The sequence below is a fragment of the Podarcis pityusensis genome (assembly GCF_964106645.2).
Source record: "Podarcis pityusensis genome assembly, chromosome: 6".
Taxonomy (NCBI): domain Eukaryota; kingdom Metazoa; phylum Chordata; class Lepidosauria; order Squamata; family Lacertidae; genus Podarcis; species Podarcis pityusensis.
In genome coordinates this window covers 77,153,674-77,180,638 of record NC_138030.1, presented here as the reverse complement: position 1 = coordinate 77,180,638, position 26,965 = coordinate 77,153,674, and the positions used below count along the sequence as shown (strand labels likewise).

Below are 26,965 nucleotides of genomic sequence, written 5' to 3'. Positions count from 1 at the left end.
ACACAAACCAGCCACAAACTCCACGAACCAGTTGGTTTTTTAAAAAAGAAATACAAATCCCATATGAACATACTTTAGAGTGAATCACTTTGACCTTACTCTGTTCGCTGTACGTGCTTTTCCTGGAGCTACTAGTTGCTGCAGAAACAGCGGAGGCGCATTGATCCTGGGAAAGTGTGTCTTAATAGTCAACTTTTGACGGATCTAGGAGTTCTCGCTGGTTAATGAAATGCAGAGACTTTCCATAGGGCTGTAGGGTGTCAAATGGCCAAGTAGTGATTGGCTGGAAGCAGTGACAAAATGCTCTGCAAAGTCTAGCTAGCTCACATGCACTGCCTTTCTGAAACAAAACAGGAGGCACAGTTAAGAGCCCAGAAAGGATATGAAAGAATTAGCCATTATCAGTGGAATCAGTTTCTTAGATACTCACGGGAGTGGCCTCTCTAAACAAGCCCTGTTTGGAAGAAGGCAAGTCTATAAAACTATGACACACACAACTCATAGCAATCCAATCAGTGGTGGACTTTGGGCTTTCACATTTCAGTAGCATCCTATGTAACGCCAAAATTTGGCTCAGTAACAGACGCCTCTTGCCTTCCGTTCCAAGTCATGTTTGCGGCGCCCTCTTGGCTCAGCGCCCAGTGCGGGTGATCTGGTCAAGCATCCCTAAATCCGCTTCTGATCCAATCAGGCTCCATGCAGGGATGCAGCAGAATTTAACAAAACCTGCAGGTACATCGCAGGCAGCTTACATCAGGATGGGTGCTTTCACCTTCCTACGTAACACATTCCACTTACCCTTCCTTGTGGAAAGTTTTGATACCAGCAATACCTTCATATTAATCACAGTTTACCGTATTTTTCCATGTATAAGACGACCCCTATTTTGGGGGACTCCAGATTAAGAAAATGGAGGGAGATTGCCCAGAGTTGTTGAGCTTTTTTGGGGGGGAGGGGGTTGCCAAAAATCGCTCACCCACCTGACCAACGCTGCCAATCACACGCATCACCAAAGCTGCCAATTGTCTGCCCACTCACCACCAGCAGCCACCAATCGCCCGCCCAATTGTCGCAGCAGCAGCCAATCAACAGCAGACCTTGCCACAGCCACCAATCACCCACCCAATCGCCGCTGACAATCTCCTGCTCGCGGCTGCAACCAATCGCCTGCCCCCACACACTATCTGTGTATAAGACGGCCCCCAATTTTAAACATTATTTTATAATTAAAAAACTTCATCTTATACATGGAAAACTACGATACTTACTTAGTAAGGTAAAAAATGGTAAAGGCCCCCTGGACGATTAAGTCCAGTCAAATTAGACTATGAGGTGCAGCACTTGTCTCCACTTCCAGGCCGTGGAAGCTGGCATTTGCCCCCAGCTTTCCAGGTCATGTGGCCAGCATGACTAAACCACTTCTGGCACACACAACACCATGACGACTGTCAGAGGGCACAAAAATGCCAAGCTCAGTCATACTAGCATCTCCCCCACACTGTCTAAGCTTCTCTTGCATATTCTCCAGTCTAGGAATGGCAACCTATGGTTCTCCAAATGGTGTTGGACTCCAGAGCCATCATCCCTAAACATTGGCCATTGCTGGTTGGGGCAGATGGGATTTCTGTTAAAACGCCCAGAAGACCTCAGGTTTCCCAACCTGCTCTGGTCCTTTTGCTGATAAATCAAAGCAGTTACTAGGCCAGGAGGGCAGAATCAGTCTTTTCCGCTAGGCGGCCTTCACTTGATGACTCTGTATGAATGACTACTTACCCCACTGGTTTATACCTGCAATTCAATACCTTGAGAATGAGAACCTGCTTCCTGGGCTTGACACTTCTCACATTTGCCACATCCTATTGCGAAGAACTTGAGCAATGTACACGTGTGGGTTGGTTTTTTTTTTAGATAAGTCTATATTAGTCTTCAGAGGACAGTCTTTTTTGTAAGCAGCGTTTTAACCTTTTTTAGGAAGAAAGCATCACTTCCTGCAGTGTGCCAAGCGCACCAACCTCTTTCACTATGCTTCCGTAATATTTTGTTCTCTTTAACTCCCCCCCCCCTTTTTTAAACAGAAATTGCAGAAAACACCATCTGCGTAGGCTTAGCAAGAGTGGGCGCAGTGGATCAAAAGATTGCTTCCGGTACTCTACAGGAAATGACTACGGTGGCATTAGGCGATCCTCTACACTCTTTGATCATAACTGGAACTTTGCATCCCTTGGAACTAGACATGCTCAAGCTCTTTGCGGTTGACAAATCCATTTTTGAGCACATGGCTGAATAAATACTTGTTTACACACGTGCTTTGAGCTGAATCTGGTGTCACTAGTTAGCCATACGTTTTGCAAGAGGGGGAAGCCCACCCCGACTGTCCAAGTAGACTGCCGGAAAGTCCTGTTGCCAGTCCCTATGAAGACACCAAACTATTTACCAAGGAATACAACCCACGGAGCAATAATCAAGTCTGGTCGTTTGGCAGGCTGCCTAAATTCGGTATGAAATGCATTTTTTTAAAAAAAAGTTACCTATCAATAAAAAGCCAGTTCAGAATGAGACATGTAAAATATGCTTGCTTTTGTATATTAGAGAAATGTTTCTGCACATCAGTATAAATAGTGTTGGTTGTTCTAGATACAGAGTCAGTCTTCCACTGAAAAATCCAGGCCCATCTGTGCTATGGCTTCTCTCACAAAATGTGTGCTCTCTATAAATTTTAATGGTCATTCTGATCAAAGCAGAATTTTTTTACTTAGGCGCTAAAACCCTCAGTAGCCTTGGAACTGAACGATGCTGAAGCTTTGAGAAATGAAACGCATCATGCGTTTTATCGGCTTACATATGTAACACATTAACAATGGCTTGCATCCAATGTTATCCATATGTGAACAGACTTCTGCTTACACAACAAGACTTGGATTACAGGATGTGATAGCCAGAGGGGAGGGGGAAGAGACATGGTATTATTGCACCAAATAATGTAGCAATTCTTTTGACCATAGCAGTGCATTCATGGTGGTTTAGATTTTGACCTCACCACAGCTGAGATAGACTAAGCTTGGGTCCAGTGTTCCTCTTCTGTAAATCTTCCATTGGCCTTCAGTGCAGCAGAGATTTCTCATCATTGGGTGGGGGGGAGAGATAAAACTATTTTCATTAATCCTCTCTACAGACTCTCAGGCAACCTTCCACACTGTTCTGAAGGACCTCCCAAGTCTCCAGAACAGGTTTACAGGGTAGGGGATTGCCTCTCCTTCTCCTTCAACAAGTGAGAGCTTTGGATGTCACAAGATTTGACTTCCAACTTCTAGTTCTCACATTACAGTGGTACCTCGGGTTACATACGCTTCAGGTTACATACGCTTCAGGTTACAGACTCCGCTAACCCAGAAATAGTGCTTCAGGTTAAGAACTTTGCTTCAGGATGAGAACAGAAATCATGCTCCGGCGGCGTGGCGGCAGCAAGAGGCCCCATAGGCTAAAGTGGTGCTTCAGGTTAAGAACAGTTTCAGGTTAAGTACGGATCTCCGGAACGAATTAAGTACTTAACCCGAGGTACCACTGTACATTTGTCCAGGAGATGGTTTGCTTGAGGGCAGCCAGGAATGTGCAAATTACGCACACACACCCCCCCAAGGAACGAAACACACAATATTTGAAAACCGTTTGCAAAAGGAAAAAGTTTATTGATAGGAAAATTGATCCCAAATATTGTCTCAAACATATTAGCTGTTTAAATATTCCAGAGACTGTATTCAAGTAGAAAAAAATATGCATGAGAATGTCCAATATTGCACTTACGGCAAGTCAGACTGGCTACTCGCTTTAGCATTCCCAAACCAAATACAGTATACACAGTCGTCCATTATCTGAAGTCACCTCTTTGAATTCACTGAAACAGTGAAGTCCTTCAATTGCACCGGTACATCATGCATTGAGAAATACAACAGGCTGACTGACACCAGAGCCCCACTTTATGTGCAAGTTAGGAAATGGGGTTTCAGCACTGTTTTCCCATTCTATCTGATCTGAAAGTTACAAATTTGGCAATAAGATCGCTATGCCCATCAGTTCTTTTATGGTATACCCCTGGGACGTGAACTATGTGAGCACTGCTTCTGTTAAACCCTTGCCACAGAAAATTGATCCCAGGCCAAAATTAGAACTGCTCAGGTAATGGGACTGTGAAAATAAATAAAATATTCCATATCCACAGTGGCATTTTCAATTCCAACCAAACGCTTGGCGTGGGACTGTGCATTTTCACGAGGCTTGGCGGCAGCATTTAATCAGTCAATGAGACACAATTCTTGGAGGGTATCAAAGCAATTATCAGAAGACTGAAGATCAGGTCCGGGTAGGAAACAGCACTTAGAAGGGGCACACACACACAAAATGTTGCAGGAATACAAAAAAATACTTTCGGCAGCAAGAATCAATGCGACACCAATGTAGTAAATGGAACCAGGTTAGCCAAGTTTAAGAACTTGAGCTGAACTGCCATATTTGAATGAAATCGTACTGCAATGCCCCCCCCCCCTCAAAAATGCTCCTTTTATTTGCACTGGCATAACCAACTGCCAGTCTCCCATTTCCTCACATCTATTCCAGTATCATTCACCTGCTAAAATGCAGTTAGCATCCATTCTTCAATTTTTAACCCTTTGCACTATTCTAAAGCCCTAGACCACGCGATATTTCATTTACTAATCAGGACTGCCAGTATCTTAATGTAATTGGAAGCTTTCCTTTTTAGAAGCGACCTTTATCCTGTAGAAGCTTCGGGAGTAAGAACACCACCAAGGCAGCTGTCTACCATCTGTACCAACATCTGCCCTATGCAGTGGTTTAATATTGTATAACAAGTTACTCAAAAATTAGACCGATCCTATGACTGCGTAGTGTGCCAACACCCAAGCCTAAAAGTATAAAGGACACTTTTTCTTCACTTCATACAACTTAAGGGCTTGGTTGACAACAAGCTCCCACTAATATAAACCTCCTCCCCTAAACTGAAGACCTTACATTATCATTAGAGGGAAACATGGACGTTTATTGGGTAAGCACCCCTATTGCACTAGAATCTCACTTTGGCAGTTGTGTAAAAGCTGTGCATTAATTTAACCTCTGCTGCCAAAGTTAGAGAAAAGCAAATTTCAAAGCCATGTGTTTGGCAAAGTATGCTTTAACAAGGCTCAGTATTTGTCATTTGGGTGAGAGAAGTTAGAATAAAAAGGACTACATCCGTTGGGGAAAGGCCTGAAGCAAATTAACACCAACTCAAAGGTTGAGCAATTTCTAGGCTCTCAGGTTCAGCCGCAACCAATGATTTAGTGTGTGCCCAGCAGAAGACACAAGCAAAGTTCTGAAATATCGACAATATGCACGGGAAAAAATGGGGGTTCTTTTTTACCTTTAATTAAAAGCCATTTTACTGAAATGGGTTCAGAGCCAATGGCACTTCACAGAGATACGGTACACCGTATCTCTGAAAGGGAAAAAATTGGAATTTGCTATAGCGTGTGGAAAAAGAGCACGTGCATTTTCTACAGCGTATGCACTCACAGGGTAGGTTTCTCACAGTGCACTGCTCACATTATATGGGAATCTTCATGTGTGAAGCAGCCCTGATGCGTCTTGTGGAAAGGAATGGAAGTTACTGAAGAAGTGTATTGGGCCACAACTCATCTTCAGACCTTGAATTAGAGACTGTGTCAGATACTTGCATTTCTAAATTAATAGCAAGCAAAGTAAAAATAAAATCGGCAAGTAATGGAATACACAGGCCGAGTTAAGAGATACATTTTAAAAGGAGATTATTCCCATAAAAACCAGAAGTTCCACGTTACAGTCTTTTTAAATAGAAACTAATGTACCAATACAATTCCGTTTTAGGCATTTCTGATGCCTAACTTCATTAAAAGCCATGAATAAATCTCCTTCCAGCTAAAGCTAAGCCAACTTGGGGGGGGGGGGGGTATCTAACCATCGGTTAGCAGCAACTTTTGTTTTTCTAAATAAACGTCTTGACACACAACTGTTCAAGCAAATGGCCTTTTGAGGGGGACGGAATCAGGTGATTTTCATTCATTTGAACATATGTGCGATCATCTTTGTTGATTAGTAAAAAGGGGTTTGTTTACTACCATACATTTCAATTCCGACCAACTTCAGCTTCAACGTTGGAAACGAGAGATGCATTTGTGAGATCTTTGTTGTTCCGTCATGAAGCGCTCTGACAGTTGCCTAGCAAGCCTTTATACATTACACTAGCATTGCAGGATAAACCCAGGAAATATATTGCCCAAGGTGAAGTTTACAAAGAACCTTCGTTAAGACAAAAAATGAAAAATGATGGCTGTGAAGCAATATTTAGCTGAACCACACAGTTCACTCAGAAGACTCTCCTTCTTAAGGTATTAAGTGCTGAAGAACCTATGGCTCATTTTCAAATCTAATGCAAAAAAACCCTTTCAAAATATGCAATCAGATTCAACAAACCAAATTATATTCCATGATAATGTATACATAATGCATGGGCTTTATTGCATATACTAGTTGAACTGGTGGATTTCTGGCTGAAGAGCTTGTGAATTAATTCTGAACATGGACTGTGAAGCAAAAGTTCAGATCATCTGTTGACTATCATATACAAACCTTCATTCTGCAGTTAAAATAAATCTGCCAGTCAAAGCCTTCAGCATCAGTCAATAAAAGAGGCAACGCATCCTTTGTTTTGAGTGCTTCGTTATTTTCTAATTGCCGTTAAGAATGTGAAGGGGCTATCAGCCTAGATTTACGCCCTGGTGGTCAAACGTTTTGTAAACAAACTCTGCGTAATCATTTTATCTTTATATTGTAAAATCGAAGAATCACCTCCTTGGAAGTTTAAAAATGTAACAGAGAGAGAGAATCTAATATCTACCATTATGCAATTACACATAAATCACACCAATCACAAGCAAGAGTCCTATTGGGTACAAGTAGTAGCCATAAAAATTAATAAAAATCCCCGATGTTCAATATCTGTGCTGGCAGATACTTTGACGGAAAAGGCACTCTGAAAACCCAATATGGTTTGGTTCGTTAAGTTTGCAAAGTACAAACAGTCTTACACGTTGTAGAATGTCAACCACTGTGACATTTTAAGAAAAAAATAAAAATTTATTTTCTACCCACCCTCCCTGTAGTTAACACTGGCTTTCTGGGAATAAGCAATAACTTCCAGCAGCTTCACAAAAAGCAAAACCAATGATTGCAATACCACATTATCATTAAGTTTGCTGCAGGAACAAACTTGGCCAGTAAATCCACAAAGGTTTGGAGCTCATGAAAGTCAATCCCAAGTAGTCCAGGGCCACGCAGTTTTTCGGTTTTTCTCTCTTTATCTAGCCCACAAGGCAGCAGTCTGTTCAGTTTTGGACAACTGTAGAGAAGACGGGAGCAGGTCTCTGTTCCAAAGGAAGTACAGTGTCTTTTAAATCATGACAGTACTAGAAAGCTTTGGTCCAACGAGACGGTTGAGATATTTGCTACATAGCGGCAAAGTCAATCTGTACATAGAGCTGCCTCACTCCAGCCTGTGAAGATGGAAGAAAAGAAACACATTGGAATACAAATTCTAGGGGATTGTGTGACCCATGTCAAAACCTACCAATCATTAAATGGGAATGGATTCTCTTGTGCATTTATTACATTTTGATCCCTCCTTTCCTCCAAGGAGCTCAAGGTGACAGGTATCATTCTCTTCCTCATTTATCGTCACAAAAGCCCAGGAAAGTAGTTTAGGCTGCAAGGAAGTGACTGGCCCAAGGTCTACCAGTGAGCTTCATGGCTGAATGGGGATTTGAACCCCATTTTCCCAGGTCCCAGTCCAGTGCTCTAACCACTATGCCACACTGGCTATGGTTGTGAAATTGGCTAGCAAAAGCATGTGGCGCGTGGCACGTTTAGAGAAGCCCACCAGAAATTAATGCAAAATACACCCTGCACAAATTCCTTTGTTTAGGAAATTTAAACGGAATATCAAATAGCTAGCTGGGTGGCTCAGATCAAATTGTGTGAAAATCTCTCAGAAATGTAAGAAATCAAGATAGCACATTTTTTATAAAAGAATGGAAATGGTTGATTGAATACTTACAAACAAGCTGTAAACAGATAAGAACACTGGCAGGATTATTGTAATAACCTGCAGCTTTATAAGAGTATACATTTAAAGTAGATGAATAAATGATTAAGTTAAGTTAATTTGGAATATGCAGAAAATTTAAGGAACTGCAGAAAGAGGGGGAAGGAAGTTGAGTTTTGAAATGTTCAAATGATTGTAAAAATACTGAAATGTATAAAATTGAAAATCATATTTATTTAATTTTAAGTGTGAATATCTCTCTTACACACACACACACACACACACACACACACCACACTGTGCTTGTTTGGTTCTTACCCCCTTAGGCTGCCAGTGACATGCAGAGCTAAGGATCTAGCCAGCTGGCCAGTTCCTGTTCCTTCTGATATTTAAAAAAATGTAGGCTAGCCTGGTTATACATACATACATACATACATACATACTACATATGCAACACTAGAATTACAGTGGTGCCCCGCAAGACGAATGCCTCGCAAGACGAAAAACTCGCTAGACGAAAGGGTTTTGCGTTTTTTGAGTCGTTCCGCAAGACGAATTTCCCTATGGGCTTGCTTCGCAAGACGAAACGTCTTGCGAGTTCTTGCGAGTTTGTTTCCTTTTTCTTAAAGCCGCTAAGCCGTTAATAGCCGCTAAGCCGCTAACAGGCGCTAATAGCCGTGCTTCGCAAGACGAAGAAACCGCAAGACGAAGAGACTCGCGGAACGGATTAATTTCGTCTTGCGAGGCACCACTGTATCAGAGCAAAAAACGAACATGAATCAGCATTCCCAGCAATCACATATTGAAAAGGACAAATCATAGACTGACCACTACAGAACACAAAACGTAATCACCTTGTCCTGTTATTCTTTACTCTTCCTTTCCACAAAAACAGCATTACCTCAGCTGAAAGGAACAGTGCCATTCCTACATTTACATGGCACGCATCAAACATACCTGAGTAAAAATGTTGTGAGTCTGGCTTAGAATCCACTTTGCGTCAGCATCTGGAGCTACAAACAGTTTCAAAGTCCCTATGTAAACATCAGTACAAAGGGTCCAGAAATGAGGGTCGTGTAAACTGTAAACTCCTTGCAACTGCTGAACCTAAAATATATAAAAGGCATTTAGAAATCAATTTTTTAAAAGGAAAACGAGAGAAATTTAGTGGTATACAAAAGAGCCCCATGAATGAACAATGTATGCATATTTCTTTTGTTTAAACTGAGATGCAGCAAATGTACTTATAGACTCATAGATATGTAGAATTGGAGGAGACCTTGAAGATCCTCTAGTCCTGCTCCCCTGGCAATGCAGGAATATGCAGTTGTCCCATATGGGGATGGAATCTGCAACCTTGGCATTATCACCACTAACCAAATGAACCATGGTTGTCTAACTGCATTTATAGCCCACCTTTTTCTCCCAAGAAGCTCCAGGTGATGCACATGGCTCTCCCACTTTTCATTTCATAACTACAACAACCCTGGGAGGTAGGTTAGGCTGAGAGGAAGTAACAGCCCCAGTCACCCAATGAGCTTCATGGTCAGGTGGGGATTTGAACCATGGTGTGGGTTAAACCACAGAGCCTAGGGCTTGCCGATCAAAAGGTCGGCGGTTCAAATCTCCGCAACGGGGTGAGCTCCCGTTGCTCGGTCCCTGCTCCTGCCAACCTAGCAGTTCGAAAGCATGCCAGTGCAAGTAGATAAATAGGTACCACTCCGGCGGGACAGTAAACGGCGTTTCTGTGTGCTGCTCTGGTTCACCAGAAGTGGCTTAGTCATGCTGGCCACATGACCTGGAAGCTGTACGCTGGCTCCCTCGGCCAATAAAGCGAGATGAGCACTGCAACCCCAGAGTCGGCCACGACTGGACCTAATGGTCAGGGGTCCCTTTACCTCTACCTATCCCTAGAACTGTGGTCCTAGTCCGACATTCTACCCAGTACACCACATTTATTACTTTTATTTATAGCATTGGCATCAGACTGTATGGCATCCTATAATAAGAAGGCCAAATTCAAGCCGATTCTCTTTTTTACCTTGAAGACTAATAAAGCAATCCCAAACCTAGGTTCCTCTGGGAAGAGAGCCATTTCTTCAACTTCCTTCCCATAAACTGGCTTTCAATCCATGGAGGACAAATGGTCCTTTGTGCCGTTAGAAACATTACTGTTTGCCCAATTCAGTATGACCTTCATACTGAATGCACGCTTGCAATACATTGTGTTTAAAATAATATGCTTGATTTTATCAGGACTGTTTTGGCTAATACACATAATCCCTTGAATTAAACAAAGGACCTCACTGCTTACAGCTTGAAACCTGAGAACATGTGAATTAATTACACAGGCAAGCTTTCTTCTGCTGATTTAAGTGTGCAGAAGGTCATCAGATGTTCAAAGAGGCAAATAAAAATATTTCTAAAACAGACTATATAGGCCTATGATGCTGTGTTCCAATACCTTCTTGGAATTATTATATTTTACACAGAATGATATCCAAGAAGTATACAGCTACAATGCAGAACATTGCATTCTCTGCCCCTCTCCACCCCAGAGTATGTTACAGGCTTTTTTAAGCATGTGGGGAAGGTACAAAGAGCAGTTTCCATCATGAAGCACCCAGTGACTCAAGGAAAATACGAGACGCTATGCTTGTAGGATGTCAAGGATGCGCCTTCACTGTTCAGCCTTAAATTATGAGCATCAAGAGCATCAAATATCAGCTAGTATCAACCCAATGCGGTACAGAAACTGTACAAAATCAGAAATTTGTTCTATCAGGTAATTAGATTTGTTTCATCATATTACGCTTTTGATCATTCAGGAAGAAGACATGTACAGGGTTTGCTGGAGGACAAGTGTCCTTCAGACGTCCGGCTTCTGCGATTCCTTTGTCCAGGAGCATGTTTAAAACTTATGGAAATATTTCAACTTACTCTTTGATAGCATTGAGGCAGACTGCTTTCCAGGGAAGGTGGAGTTCGCTGCATCAAAATTCCAATGGACTCCCTCAGAAGTGGAACGACACTAGAAAGGTTTACAGAAGTCATCTTAAAACCTACACTTTTTTTCTTTTAACAGAGCATGCAAAACTATTCTTATGCGACACATGAGAAATAAGTACCTCCCAACCCTCAACTCCAAAAAGAGATTTTGGTGGCCGGGGGGGGAGGGGTTTAACCTGCCTTTTCAAGCAGTGCTATAAGGGAATATGACAGGAGACAAGAGGGTTTAAAACAAAAAAACATCACAAATTGAAACCAGAGCTGTCAACCAACAGAATTTTTTTTTTCCAGACCAAAAAAAAGTGAATGAGAGAAAGCCAGGACTTTTGATTTGCTCGAAAGCTTTATTCTCTAAATGCACATGTCTTGCATTAGGAAACCTTTGGGGGACAGCGGTAATTTTGATGAAAATGGCTAAGCCGCTCTTAGCCCACAGAATATAATGGGGCACAAATGTATAAATCTACAATTATACCTGTTGTTGCGTATTCCAACAAGAATACTAGTAGTATTCTACTTGCAGTACAATATTCATATAGGCAGCTTGTTTAAGAATAGGTTGAATAAATTCAACAACCAAATGTATCCCTATCATGTTTTATGACTTTCTTGATATTGTATGTTGGGGCTGGAACTGGTCTGTGACCGAAATAATAAAATTCAATTCAATTCAACAACAATGCTACCCACAGCAGTTTTTAGGGCTTCCACCGCATTGTAATCCTTACTGACAGAGACCAACTAGTTGTGAGCTGCAGGAAGTGAAGCCATTTGCTGTGTGTGTGTGTGTGTGTGTGTGTGTGGAAGGATTCCCACAGATTCCCACAAAGACTGGGCAACACACTCATCATCCTGCAACCCGAGTACGCAGTTCGGATCAAGCTCATTTCAATCTCTGGCCAAAACAGTATGACGACCCACCACAATGACATGTTTTCATGGTCATCGTAACCATGGGAATCGGTTCAGAAGCCAAGCCACGGGCACAATGCACGCAATCAAACGGGCCCTTGTGAAAGAAACATGTCACAGGTCACACACAGTTTTATCAAGAACTGTGCAAAGAAAAGAATGCCCCATTGTTGCCGGGGATTGGATATATAAGCCCCAGGGGGAGAGAAAGACTAGCTGCAGAGTGCTCAAGACGCTACATAAATAATGCCAGAGGCCGAGGGACGGAACGTAAGCGGTTACAGAAAGGCTTCAGCTTGCCCAGAATCAAACAGGAAGCCTGGGGCAGCCAGGGAGATCTCCCAAGTTCCTCGGACAATACTGCTTCAAAGGGGGTGGATGGAGTGTTGGCAAAGCAGGGATCCAAGTAATGACATGCACTGTGCATTTAAAAGTTTGAACTTGCAGAGCTTAAAAATACACTTGCGTCCAGAGATGGTTTGTCAAGAGCAAAGGAAGGCATGCAGTGCAAGCTCATGCTTCTGTGACTCTCTTGCTACTTTCCGTAAAAATCCAGAGTTCAGGAAAATATTGTATCTTTACATTTCTAATAAATAAGCTACTATTTAGCAGACCAACATTATTTCCTTGCGGGGGGCGGGGATCAATGCCAAGTCTATCAGACAACAGCCTGTGGCTCAGGGACTTTCTAGAGAATAACTATGGGGTAAGAAATAGCCCAGATACAAGATCTGCAGGATCTTCCTGAAATCTATATGGAAGAAATGATGATTTAAAACACGCACACACATTGTTGATTCTGCAGACCCAAGATCCATTACAACGGTAATTACAATAGCCATAAAAATGTAGAAGAAATGCAAGAGACATTCTTGTCCTTGCGTCTGGCTTGGGGAATGTTTTTCTTATGATCCAAGATAATAAGGGCGGGAGGGAGGCGAGGAGACCGACCATAAAACAAAATTACTAGGGACTGGTTCAACCATAATGAAATGACTTGTCGAAAACAGCCAGCTGTGCACTTCTTGAAAAACCCAAGGATTTGAGCAGAGCTCAAGCTGCAAGCATTTGGAAGCAATTTGAGGCTTCTTCCGCTAACTGCAAAAGCGACAATATCATGGAACGCAGTAAGGTCCCATGGTGAAGGTGCCGGGATAGCCAAAAAGCACAAGTTCCCCTGCTTAGGATTTCTTTGGCTCCAAAGCATAAGTGCCATCTCTTGGGGGCCCCGGAGGGCCCAAGGACATCCATAATCTAGGGCCCCAGTCGGCACCCCTTCTCCAAAATGAAGATGTTACTAGCTGACTGGGGGCATATTATGAATCTTCAGGCACCAACTACATTGTAAACGGGAACATGTGTGTGTCTGTGTGTGTTTTTACACATACTGCACAGCATACCTATGAGAAATAAAGATATCACAATTATCAGCCACTTTGAATACCCTCTAACCTTCAATGGCACAGTCCATATTTAAGTGCTACCCTGCATTTTCTATCTCTCCACCTTTCCAGCAAATACACCGAGCTCATTACATAACAACCAATAACTGTATTCATGGTGACATAATGAGTCTGGACAGAACAAAAACTTAAGGCAGAGATGAAAAAGCTTGCAATAGGTTGCTTCTTCCATATATATATTGGGAAAAGATGGAGGGCACAAGGAGAAGGGGACGACAGAGGACGAGATGGTTGGATAGTGTTCTCGAAGCTACCAGCATGAGTTTGACTAAACTGCGGGAGGCAGTGGAAGACAGAAGTGCCTGGTGTGCTCTGGTCCATGGGGTCACGAAGAGTCGGACACAACTAAACGATTAAACAACAACAACATGTGTGTGTGTGTGTGTGTGTGTGTGAGAGAGAGAGAGAGAGAGAGAGAGAGAGAGAGAGAGAGAGCTGGAATAAAAGAGAGAGAGAGGAATACCTTCCACCCTGTCTGGAACAAAAAAAGAACATTTGAACTTCATTTGAGCACATTAAGTTTGAGGAGTGGCTTGAAAGCTCTTGACTCAAAGTTGAATCCCAATGGCACCTTTCCCAGGCGCTTTGGGTCCTCCACAAACTGCTGCTCACTGGCAGTGTAGCAGAGGAAAATGCAAATGATCCAAACTTCCAGGCCAACAGCTCCAACGTCTTGGAGCCAGTCCTAAAGTATGTTATATCCACACCTTAAATCAGCCAATTAATGCTATGGAGGAAAAACATTCCTACCATCACTTCCCAGGCTGAAATACAGATCATATTGGAGCCTATTAGACATCCCTAAATCTCATGGTGGGCTCAGGAGATCCTCAGACTCAGGCTTCCCAACCCACAACACACTGCACACTGAACTGTTTAATTTTAGTTTTAAGCCCACTTCGGAACAACTACAACACAACAGTCCTTAAAAAGAAATATTCAAAAGGAGCAATAGGAGGAGAGGAACTATTCCTTTTAGCAAGAAGGTTACGAGATTCTCAATGAAAACTGTGGAATCATCAATTCAAGTAATTTAGGAAAACTCAAAAGAAGTTTTTTGCTAGATGACCTCATAAGCCTTTTTCCAAAGGTCTGTGGCGAAGTGTCGCCGCAGGAGGAGAAACTGATGTCAGTCCATCCTACTGCAAACATTCACACAGCTATTGAGTAATAAATTCCCATCAGAGGCTGTGTGGTTTGAAATTAAAATGTTTGGTATATGTATTAAAACAAACACAGGGAAGAATGTAGACAAAAAGCCAGGTGGATAAACAGCAATAGTCAAATAAAAGCCTAAGAAACATGGCTGGAAAACTGTGGCTCGCGATTCTGAATCAGAAAGCAGCAAAGACCATAATTTGCCAGATCAGATGCAACAGAAAACTATGGTATGGTGGAAAGACGGAAGGGGAGGGGTGAGCACACAAGGGTAAAGTCCTGCATGCAAACCAAGCTAAAATCTTCATGGTGGGTGGGTGGTGGGTGTTGGGGAGAGTATAATGGGCAATATCTAATATTTACCACTGAAGATGAAACTTCCCTCTCCTCCCCGCTGAAGTCTCCACACCTTCCCAACCTATTCCAGAGGGTCCTCCAACACACCAGAGCAGATTTTGGGAGGGGGCTGCAGATGGAAGAGTGGGAAGTCCATTGTTTGGATTTTGGATTTGATATCCCGCCTTTCACTCCCTTTAAGGAGTCTCAAAGCGGCTAACATTCTCCTTTCCCTTCCTCCCCCACAACAAACACTCTGTGAGGTGAGTGGGGCTGAGAGACTTCAAAGAAGTGTGACTGGCCCAAGGTCACCCAGCAGCTGCATGGGGAGGAGCGGAGACTTGAACCCGGTTCCCCAGATTACGAGACTACCACTCTTAACCACTACACCACACTGGCTCTCATTGTGCAAGCTGAACCCCCTTGGATGTTGCCCCCTGGGGGGGAGGTTAATGGAGTCTGCAGTCGATAGAAATAGGAAAGAAGCACCAAGGAGAGCTCAGCAGAAGCTTTCCCCTTTCTTTTAAGGTATGGACTATTTAAAACTGTCCTGGGTAAGATTTCTACCCAGATTTCTTATGGACTTTCCGGCTGATCAATAGGAAGGGAGTGATAGAAAGAAAACGTGAAAGAGGGGAGAGAAAGGGCAACCTGGAAGAAGGAACAAACAGGTATCAAAAGTCTCAAAATTCAGCAGCATCTGAAAATCTAAGTTGGAAATACTTGACTGACCTATCTACTTTGGGGGACGCGGGATAAGGCACAAGATGTAATTTTCTTTTGCAACTTCAGAGTAGTGCAGTGTTTCGACTACTGAGCTAGCTAGCAAGGGCTGGAAACATTTACATTTGTATCTAAACCATTTCAGAGTCCACTACCTTGTCCAAAAATGTACCATGGAAATTAAACTTGAAATACAGCCACTTTTGTAAATTAAGAATGTGCACCACTATTAAGGTACATCATTCAAAGGCTTTATTTCTTGGCCCACTTAATATGCAGCACATTCATTCTTCCAGCTCAGTATAACGCCTTTGGTGTTTCCGCATCACCATTGTGGCTTAGACAGTGGCTTTCTTGAGAACTCTTGATTAATGTTATTCTGTGTCACACAACGAATCCTATGTACATAGAAGATTCTAGAGCAGAGCCAACATTCTGACATCTTTGTTGTGTGCTTGGAAGCATATCTATTTTTGTTTGGAAGGAACTACATGCCTGCATAAATCACTGCGGTTCTTGGAAAAGATTAAATTGCAATCTGATAACAAGTTTGGTTGTTTTCTAGGGACAAAGCTAAAGGACAAAAATAGGTTCTGTAACTTGTAAACTTTTAGGTAGGATGTTAACGAAAGATCTTTGACAGCCACCCTTAAATTCAACCATTTTCCATTAAACTTTTACAAACAATAACATGCAGCGTTTTTCTTTAGTTTTTAAAATATTGGGGCAATAGATCAGGGATCTTGTTTGAGACAGCCACAGTTTTCTTTGTAAGCATGCTTATGAAGAAACCCTCAGTTTCCCTGCACATTTCCCTGACTTATATTACACCAACCAATGAACTCCAGTGTGCACAAGTGGGGACGCATGTTCAAGCCCCACACTGGGCAAAAGATTCCTGCATTGCAGGGGACCCTCGTGGTCCCTTCCAACTCTACAATTCTATGATTCTACAGTGAGACATTTACATTAATTTGACTTTAGTAGAGAGCAGGTGGGTGCTGTGGTCTAAACCACTGAGCCTCTTGGGCTTGCCGATCGGAAGGTCGGCGGTTCGAATCCACACGATGGGGCGAGCTCCTGTTGCTCTGTCCCGGCTTCTGCCAACCTAGCAGTTCAAAAGCACACCAGTGCAAGTAGATAAATAGGTGCCACTGCAGCAGGAAGGTAAATGGCGTTTCCATGTGCTCTGGTTTCTGTTACAGTGTCCTGTTGCGCCAGAAGCGGTTTAGTCATGCTGGCCACATGTCTGTGGACAAATACCGGCTCCCTTGGCCTGAAAAGCAAAATGAGCACCGCACCCCATTGTCAAATTTCGACTGGACTTAACCATCCAGGGGTCCTTTACCTTACCTTTACCTTTGCTGAACCTGTAGTAAACTGGAAATGAAGTGCCACATTGGCAAAAAAGAGAGTTGCCACTGTTTAATCCCTTTTTCTTTTCTTTTTTGGAGGCAAGTATAATACTGACTTGATCAGCTCCAATCCCCATTATCAAAATACAGTACATAAAAATTTGGACAGAGACTGCAGTGAAGCTGAAAGCCACTTCACATGTACTTTTCCTTCTTTTTTGCAGTAGAATGCACCCACCAACATCACCAATCTACATGCATGTTCATAGTGTTTGGTAATACTGTTACAAAACCTAACACTAGACATGCCATCAGAGCTCATTCCCCTACTCATTCTCTGCAGGATGTGCCAATATGTGCCATTACTGGCCAGCAATATTCTTCTCCTATCTAGACAAGCCCTACACAGGACTCATGGATCACTCTCTACTAAAGAAAATAAACGGACACCATTCACACATAGAAAGCAGCAAGGTTCAGACACAAGTAGGAGAATATTTCCGTCCCCCATGATACTCCACTGTTGACTGGAGAGTCACCATAATCCAACCTAGACTTCAAAGGGAAGATCTGCTGTAGAACTGCTGGACTAGGACTTACTAGACTGGATAGCTTAGTTGGTTAAGGAAAGACGTGTGGATCCAGAATTGGCCTCCACAGTCACTTACGGACTCACTGTTAAGATCCTGTTCATGGAAGACCATCTTACTCGGCTACAAGTGATCGAAGAAGAAGAGGCTGATAATGCCAAAGTTTCAAGCTTGATCCTGCATATTCCTGCACTGCAGCAGGTTGGACTAGATGAACCCAGGGTCCCTTCCAACTCTACGATTCTAATAAACGTCTAATAGTAAATTCAATTCTACTTTATTCAGACTTAATTGGGTCTATGGACTTCTTTCCTACTAAAAGTATTACAACTAGCAGAGGAGGGGGGGATACCATTTTCATAGTACAATGGTACCTCGGGTTACAAACGCTTTCGGTTACAAACACTTTGGGTTACAAACTCCGCTAACTCAGAAATAGTACCTCAGGTTGAGAACTTTGCCCCAGGAAGAGAACAAAAATGGTGCAGCGGCACTGGGAGGCCCCATTAGCTAAAGTGGTACCTCAGGTTGAGAACGGTTTCGGGTTAAGAACCGACCTCCAGAACGAATTAAGTTCATAACCCGAGGTACCACTGTATCTGCAACTGTCGGTATGTCACTGTCTATTATTATCTCACAGCCTTTTGGCCCAAGACTTGACATTTTTCTCACTGGATACTTGCCAATTGGAGATAACTTTTCATGGATATAATGAAGTGGGCTCTAGCCCATACAAAGTGTGCTCTAGGCCCCTGTAATATGAGAATTGTTTTCATTTTATAACAGTAATTAATATCGGAATGGGACCTGCCATTAGCCTTAGAATACCGAAGACATTGTTAAAGAACCGCACATCAAGTGACATGCTTCCGCATACGTACAACCATAATACAGATATTGCCCGCTTGTTGTGCAAAAAGGCCATGTTGCCTCATTTCCATGTTGCATGACACAAATCTGGCCTGGAACCAAGGCAATGACACTGCACTATCATAAAACCGGAATTTAGGATTGATAGCTGGTGCTGGTATCTTTTAAAAGAGCCACAGAAACGTGATTCACAAGTCAACAGAAATAAGTCTGAATTTGCTGCCATCAGCTTTAGACCCCACAAGTTTCAAAATGTAAAGAGCTGGGGAGCACTATAAATCAATGAAAGCCAACGCTGTCAACGGGATTCAGATTTAACGCCAAGAACTTAAGGTGAACATTGGGCCTGGATTATTTTGCAGCGGTGCCTCTGATTCAGAAATTGCTTCCAGGTGTTGTCCTGCAGCCAAATTTCACCCTTCTCCTCCACCTCCTATCCATACACCCTTTCCCCAGCAGCTGGCTGCTTGCACTCTCTTGTGCTACCAAGAAACCATCCTTACAGCATGCTCATCTCCCAGAAATTCTCACTTCCAGATCAGAGAGAAACAAAATATTACATGAACTTGATTTAGATGCTAAGGGTGCATAAGCTTGAGCTGCAACTCTGCTTTTCTTCGTTACCCTTGTGGAGTATTAAGGGTTATTCCTAACTAAATACAAGTAGAGGCAAGAAGGCAAAAGAACCCACATAGAGAAAATACACATTTTGTGCATCTCAGGTTATCAGTTTCCATCTTTTAGCAAACATGTAGTTTTCATACTGAAAACTATGTATTTCATGTGCAAAAGATTCCCTTTCCCACTTAGAAATGTCTACATACAACAGTTTTTGTATGGTACGGCAATGAATAAAAAATTAAAAACAAGTTCTTGAGCCTGATCTTCAAAAGCTAAAAAATCAGTACAGTCTTCATTTGACAGAATGGAAGACAATTTTGTTCATAACCTCAAACAGGTCTATGCCCGGTTAAAATTTGAAAGAAAGGGTACTAGCTCAAGTATTCTACTATCCACTATTTTGAAATCTCTTCAAGAACACACCATAGTGCTTGTGCTGGTTTTCCAAAGGTAGAAGATGGCATGGTAGAAGATTCCATGCCTCCCCAACAGGAACACTGACAAAATTTGTGGGACAAAGCAAAACCTTCCAAAAAGGCTTAAAGTGAATTTAACACGCTAAGCCTTCATTGCTGACTCAGCCCACAAATGCAGATATAAGACGGGTAAATCAGGGAAACCACACATCTAAGACAATCGCCCCAATATATATATATTTTAAGAAAATTGCTTGCTCCCCTTCTCACATCATGTAGGAGCTTAGGTTTAGTGGGAGCACCCAGCAATCTATACACCACAAAAGTGAAGTACAAATTGTATGACCCAGGCCTACACATATTGGGCTCTATACACAAAGGCCAAAGTTCTCATCTAAAGAAGTCGTTTGAAAGCTCCCTCTACTACCACCTTAAGACAGGAACATTGCAGACAACAGCTTAGACCCGGGACTGCCAACCTATTTTGGTTCATGGGCAGGTCTGCGAACCGGAAAAACTGCCACGACCATCAAGCACAAATTGCAACCTATTCCACTGGTCCAACAGAATGCTTCTTTCAATCCTAATTCCAGCAGGGGGAGAAAACCCCCGTGGTTGCTTTGGAAACCCTCTTGCGGGCTTATCTGTGCCCGTGGGCATCAGACTGGCAACCGTTGGTTCAGACTCCTATTCTCACTCCGAAAGCTTTAAAAAAAATTGCTCCTAACGTGCAACTTAATGAAGAGTTCTGCGTGACTGAAAAGTCTGAATGCCTTGTCAGCTTCTATTTAGAACCGTTTCTGAAAGCTATGTTACACAGTGGAACACTTCCCCGGTTCAGAAATCCATTGCTGCGTGGGGTACTTTTTAAATAAGCTTGAGACATTCCACCACAAAAGGCAGCAAGAAGCCTCAGAAGACAACGACGGATATTGAGCAGCTTTTTATGAGAAGTTTGGCCGCTGAGTTTGGGTGAAGACTACACTGCGTGCCAGCCAGCAGGACTCCATTGAATTTGAGGCCATTCTTCTCCATTTAGTAGTACAGTACATTGCTTATATAAACAAAGCACAACGGAAAGATGCTTCACAATGGGGGTCAGAAAGGCCATTTTGCAAGCCTAAAATACGCAGAAATTACATGTGCAAGCAAGACTGGCTGCCGACAGGAGAAAGTTTTAGGTGTGGAAATAAATGGCTACACGATGGGGGAAAGGGGGAGAGGAACAAGTAAGCGATAAAGAGAACGGATGCTGCAATTATAGCAATTGACAATCAAGGCTGCAATATTTGCTTTAATTCCAAACCCTAGAAAATGACCACCCATCCCAGCACTTACCTTACTCCTATAAGCATAGCTATCAGCATCGAACAGATAGGATCAGCTATCATTAAACCGTAGTTCTGCATCAGTAACGCAGATATGATTACACCAACACTTCCAAGTGTGTCAGCAACAATATGTAAAAATACACCTACAAACAAACATACGTTAAGATCAAAAAGCATATTAATGTATTTTAGTGGCACAGCCGACAATGGATAGCAGACAAACAGTTCCTGTGTAAATATTTACTATGATACTCATAAAACTAAAGGAGATGCCTATTATCACATTACATTTGCAGGAGGAGGAGGAGTTTGGATTTGATATCCCGCTTTATCACTACCCGAAGGAGTCTCAAAGCAGCTAACATTCTCCATTTCCCTTCCTCCCCCACAACAAACACTCTGTGAGGTGAGTGGGGCTGAGAGACTTCAGAGAAGTGTGACTGGCCCAAGGTCACCCAGCAGCTGCATGTGGAGGAGCGGAGACGCCAACTCGGTTCCCCAGATTACGAGTCTACTGCTCTTAACCACTACACCACACTGGCTCTCTACTACACTCTACTACTGGAGAAATCTACTACAGCAGATCTCAATTCCATTCTGCAAAGGTAGTGTCAGAAGCTGTGAGCCACAAGTGGAATCCATACTGGGACTTTCCCCAGTTTCTAGAAGATGCAGTGCAGGCTATTTTCACATCACTCAGACAACACAAACAATCCAAGAAGTGGTACCCATGCCAAACATACTATGGAAACAGCTCCTTCATATGATCAGGAACATTTTTACAAGAACATTTTACAAAATATTGACATTATTTGTGGGTCACCCTCTAACAAAAGTCACGTGGGTTACTCACACGATGAAAAAAACCCTATAATAAAATAGGTTCTTTTCTAAAACAAAAACAAAGAACTGTAATACAATAATACACAACAATAAAATAAATCTTCACTACTTGTCTATATACCGGTTTCCCAAATGGTTACATGTCCCTTCATAGTACGCAATGCATAAGAAAAACCGTTGTCACAAGATCTAACACCCTTTTGAGGGCCTGAACTTTTTGCAGAGCAATCATTTTTCTCCAAATTAATAAAACACCAAGCATGATTAAAAACCCACCACTGATATATTTTTATTAGCTGAAATGTTTTAATACATTTTTATGAGCTGAACTCGAAGAAAGCTTTGCCAGAAGGAAGTTTTGCAAAAAAACAAGAAAAAACCATTTATGATCCCTTCTGCATTTCAACTGCTGAAAATACTTTTCGTGTGCCAGCAACAAATTCTTTTTCCAAATACACTACTTAAGTTCATATATAAATATAGGCAAGTTACACAAATCTGAACAAAGCCACTCAAGCCACTCCATTTCAATGATATGTAGAACCTATCCCAAAACTAAGCCTAGGGATCCCTCTGCTGGTAGCCGAGGGCATAATCTCCCATGAAGGATGGAGCAGTTCTAACAGGACTTGAAAAGCTTAATCTGCATCGCATTCTTACTTCATTTTTAAAAAGGCAGCTGCTATCTTTAACCGCTTCTGTCTGTCTGATTTTGGGGGCACATGGATGGAGCTGGAGGGAGCAGAGGGAATCAACAAAGCTTTCGTTTCTCCACATTCTGCTAACAGCTCCCTACACCAGATCAAAGCACATTCCATCAGTGCAAAGTGATGCAACTCACAACAACTGCTCCTTCCTGTTTCCTTCTGAACACAATAGGACATAAGCTAAGTGAATTCTCGAGTATGATGTAGAAAAATAGGGTTGGTTGGCTTTTGCTGCCCAACTCCCCAAGGGGCTGAGTCCCCTAAGTCCAGGATCGGTCAGAAAAGAAATGTGTATCCTCATTATTAGTGAATTTCATCATAAAACTTATATATATATATATATATATATATATATATATATATAGTTTTGTTTCTTCCAGATTCGCACTATGCTATTATTGCTTCATTTCCACCGACTCTGTTTTAGCACACTATGTTGATAACTTACCTTCTAAAATCTGTTTGCTGGATCCTGCAGCCAATTCAATGGGATGATTATCTGTAAAACAGCAGGAAGATAAAACGCATTTATCCTCTCAATGTTATGCGAGTTTCTGTTCAGCACTGAAGTTCTCTTTCAGGGATCGTATTATTTGCAGCAACTGCTTATACAGCACCACAGCATCAAATGGAACTAGAAATCCTTTTTTAAAAAAATTAAAATAAAAACTGAACCTAGAATGTTTTTTTAAGTGGAAGTATAGAGGGAGGAGGGAAGTCAATGAATTCTCCAAAATCCAAACTTTCCAAGCGATTTCATGTTAGGTTCTGTTCTGAGGTGACAGGAGAAGAGAAAGATGGAAGAAGCAAATTAACAACGCAGGCACAAGCCATAGAAAGCTCTGTTGTCTGCCAACTTGGGACATAATGTCACGATTTCCAAACAATGGGTCGTATCTAAGTGCAAATTACTATTAGGCTGAGAATCCAGAAGCAAGTCAAACACAGCCAGAACATGTAAAGTTTAAGGCCTTAAAAACAAACACTTAGAAATCAGACATGAATTATCTCATATTACAGGAGTCCAAATTATTCTGCAGCTAAGCCACTGACGTTTTAATTACCTTTCAAAAAAAATAAAAATGGGAGGCTGAATACTAGACAATAATTACTCAACATCTACACAGCATGATTTTTTTTAAAAAAGATCCTTTTCAGCAACCTTCCTTCACTGTCAAAAATGCAATCAACAATTATGTTATTAGCCTACGATTCCATCAAGCTCAAGGCAACATACATGGTTGTGTTGCTGTCCCCACTCCAACACATTTTATCCTCACTGCAACTTATGAAGAAGGTGAGAGTGAGAGAGGTCTACTGGCCCACGATCACCCCCTGAAAGTTGGCAAGAAAGTGACTCTGAGTCATTGTCCACCTTCACCTTCAATGCAGTTAAAAGAAAATGTTGCCAAGAGCCTTAAAATAGAACTGATGACAGTCCCCATTTAATCTGGATTTGAATCAGTGTTTGTTTGTTCTTCTCAAATGACAGCAAGCAGCTTCAGATACAGATTTGCAAGGATCCATTTGAATAAAAAGATTTATTCTGCATGTAAGTATACGCTTGTGTGCTGTTTATTATTATTATTTATTAATTTGTTGGTCACTTTATTTTGCCCAGAGCAGCCCAAAATGACTTAAAACCAAATGGACAGACAATAAAAACCCTACATATATACGTTAAAACCAAGAGGGAAAAGAAATACATTAAAAACACCCCATCCCCTTCTAAAAGGCAACAGATAATTAAAGGCCAAAGGCCTGGTTATAGAGGAAAGTTTTTGCCTGATGCCTAAAGATATATATATAATGAGTGAGGTGAGTTTCCCCTGGGAGACCACTGTGTGCTATTAAGAGCACACCTATGCATATCTGAGTGGCATACACACGTATTAAATAACATCAAATTTTAAATAAATACATACATATGGCACATAGTTCCTATTCACAGCAATTTCTCTTGGAGCACACACAGCAAGAAACATAATCATGTGCACATATCACAAGCAACATGGGATACTTACAATCTCTTACATATGAAGTCTTCAGAAAATGTGTTAAATGGTCAGAAGGCAACATTCAACTGCTTACATATAAGTCGTACCTTGGTTTTCGAACAGCTTAGTTCTCAAAGGTTTTGGCTCCCAAACGCCACAAACTTAGAAGTGAGTGTTCCGGTTTGTGAACTATTTTTGGAAGCTGAACGTCCGCCGGGTCAAATCTGTGTCCAGGGCAGCTGTTTACCAGCTCCATCTGGTACGCAGGCTGAGACCCTACCTGCCTGCAGACTGTCTCGCCAGAGTGGTGCATGCTCTGGTTATCTCCCACTTGAACTACTGCATTGCACTCTACGTGGGGCTACCTTTGAAGGTGACCCGAAAACTACAACTAATCCAGAACGCAGCAGCTAGACTGGTGACTGGGAGCGGCCGCCGAGACCATTTAACACCGGTCTTGAAAGACCTACATTGGCTCCCAGTACGTTTCCGAGCACAATTCAAAGTGTTGGTGCTAACCTTTAAAGCCCCTAAACGGCCTCAGTCCAGTATATCTGAAGGAGCTTCTCCACCCCCATTGTTCTACCTGGACACTGAGGTCCAGCACCGAGGGCCTTCTGGCGGTTCCCTCACTGCAAGAAGCCAAGTTACAGGGAACCAGGCAGAGGGCCTTCTTGGTAGTGGTGCCCTCCCTGTGGAACGCCCTCCCACCAGATGTCAAATAGAACAACAACTACCAGACATCTGCAGCCCTGTTTAGGGAAGCTTTTAATGTTTGGTGTATTACAGTATTTTAATATTTTTTGGATATTTTTAATATTTTTAATATTACAGTATTTTAATATTTTTTGGAAGCCGCCCAGAGTGGCTGGGGAGGCCCAGTCAGATGGGCGGGGTATAAATAATAAATTATTATTGTATTATTATTATTATTCTGTGGCTTCCTACTGCAGCCAATCAGAAGCCACACTTTGGTTTCCGAAGGTTTTGGAAGTCGATGGGACTTCCAGAACGGATTCCGTTGGACTTCCAAGGTACGACTGTACAATCAATGTTATCTTCCTGCCCAGAAAAGTCAGGAATCTTGCAGTGCATCCATGCAAGGGTTCCACAATGAAGACGGCACAACATGTGCATGTGTAGCTGTGAGTCCGCTATGTCATATACACTTACCATGGCAGTAATCTTGACTCTGCGAATCCCCATGTCCATGGCTGTGGTCATGAGAATGCCCGTGCCCATGCCCGTGCTTGGCATCATGGCTGTGCCCGTGTCCCCCATGACTGTGCCCATGGCTTAGAGCCCCGTTAAACAGGGAATGGCTATGTTCATGCCCTGCAAAAAGAAATTTGTTGGAGTGACTTCGAACGCTTCTGTGTATTGTCACAACTAATACTAACTTCTCAGGGTTACCCCTGTAAAGTCATTCCTGTGTGATGAGGAAGGGGCAGCCTTCTTAGGTTTAAGAAATGTCTTTGTAGGTAGCTGCAATTGTTAAGTCTGAAAACAATGAAGCAATAATAGCTTCTTTCAATTGTTCAATAAACAAGATGGAAATGGCCAAAGACATTTCGGTGCTTGAGGCAGAAAATCCATATGGTTGCCAATCCATCTAGAAAACTTGTTGCCCCAAAATCTACCTATTAAAACTGAAAATATTTGATACCCCAAAATCTTCCACTGAAGCAGCCTGCCTCGCCCTGAAACAGCACCCTTAATTAGTGTATCTAATGAAAAGTAATCTTAACTGATTGGTTATATGTGTTTAAATTAACTTATAAAATAGCTTTGCAGGAAAAAAAGTATAGTATTTCTTCTCAGTTGATGCATGTATGAATCACAGAAGAGGTTTTGGGCTTTTTTTGTCCCCGGAGGGGATACCTCTACCAAGAGGACTTATATTTCAGTCAATTAATTGATCAAAAATATTGTGATCAACTAAAAATGTGCCCTTGCTCAATCTAGCCAATCGACTAAGGCCCAGTTTCAGACACAATTATCATAGGGCATAGGCCAGGCATGTCCAAAGACTGTTTTGTGGGCCTAATCCAGCCCGCCGGTTTAATCCGGCCCCTGTGGCAGTTCATTTCCTGGGGTAAAAATCCCCCCAAAACCTCAACAACTTCAATCCTAAAAAAAAGCTCAAAAATTTTGGCGTTAAAATCATAAAAAAGGTTAACAACTTCAATGCTAAAAAAAAGGTTAACAAATCTGGCCCTCTTTGAAAAAAGTTTGGACACCACTGGCATAGGCCAATAAACCAATTCAGACATCAAAGGGAACTGTGCACTAAAGCCAGGATTGCTAGGGCTCCTAAGCACACAGCTCTATCTCAGGCTGATAAACCATGGCTTGAGAGAGTCGTGCCTGAACCTGACCCAAAGCATAGCTCTATTCTACACTAGTTCAGAACAAAGTCACAGCTAAAGTTCATATTTCTACACAATAGTAGTTTCATCACAAGCTATCGCCTATTTAAGCACTACAGTTCCCCCATGCATGATAT

General features: G+C 42.2%; 2 protein-coding genes across 3 annotated transcripts in view; one reads left to right on the top strand and one right to left on the bottom strand.

Moving 5' to 3' along the window:
• The window catches only part of DPH5 (diphthamide biosynthesis 5), a 31,992-nt gene extending 29,436 nt beyond the window's left edge, over nt 1-2,556 (top strand). For both annotated transcript variants that reach the window (XM_081008817.1, XM_081008816.1), the window contains exon 8: nt 2,076-2,556. In XM_081008817.1, coding sequence (XP_080864943.1) covers nt 2,076-2,287 — 212 coding nt within the window. In that variant the 3' untranslated portion in view covers nt 2,288-2,556. The remainder of the gene's footprint in view (nt 1-2,075) is intronic.
• A 1,109-nt stretch (nt 2,557-3,665) lies between these two features.
• Nucleotides 3,666-26,965, bottom strand: part of SLC30A7 (solute carrier family 30 member 7) — a 33,331-nt gene continuing 10,031 nt past the window's right edge. Inside the window, exons 6-11 of the mRNA XM_081008753.1 lie at nt 25,633-25,794; nt 22,911-22,961; nt 20,920-21,055; nt 11,069-11,159; nt 9,086-9,235; nt 3,666-7,580 (exon numbers count right to left, since the gene is read on the bottom strand). Coding sequence (XP_080864879.1) covers nt 7,533-7,580; nt 9,086-9,235; nt 11,069-11,159; nt 20,920-21,055; nt 22,911-22,961; nt 25,633-25,794 — 638 coding nt within the window. The 3' untranslated portion in view covers nt 3,666-7,532. The remainder of the gene's footprint in view (nt 7,581-9,085; nt 9,236-11,068; nt 11,160-20,919; nt 21,056-22,910; nt 22,962-25,632; nt 25,795-26,965) is intronic.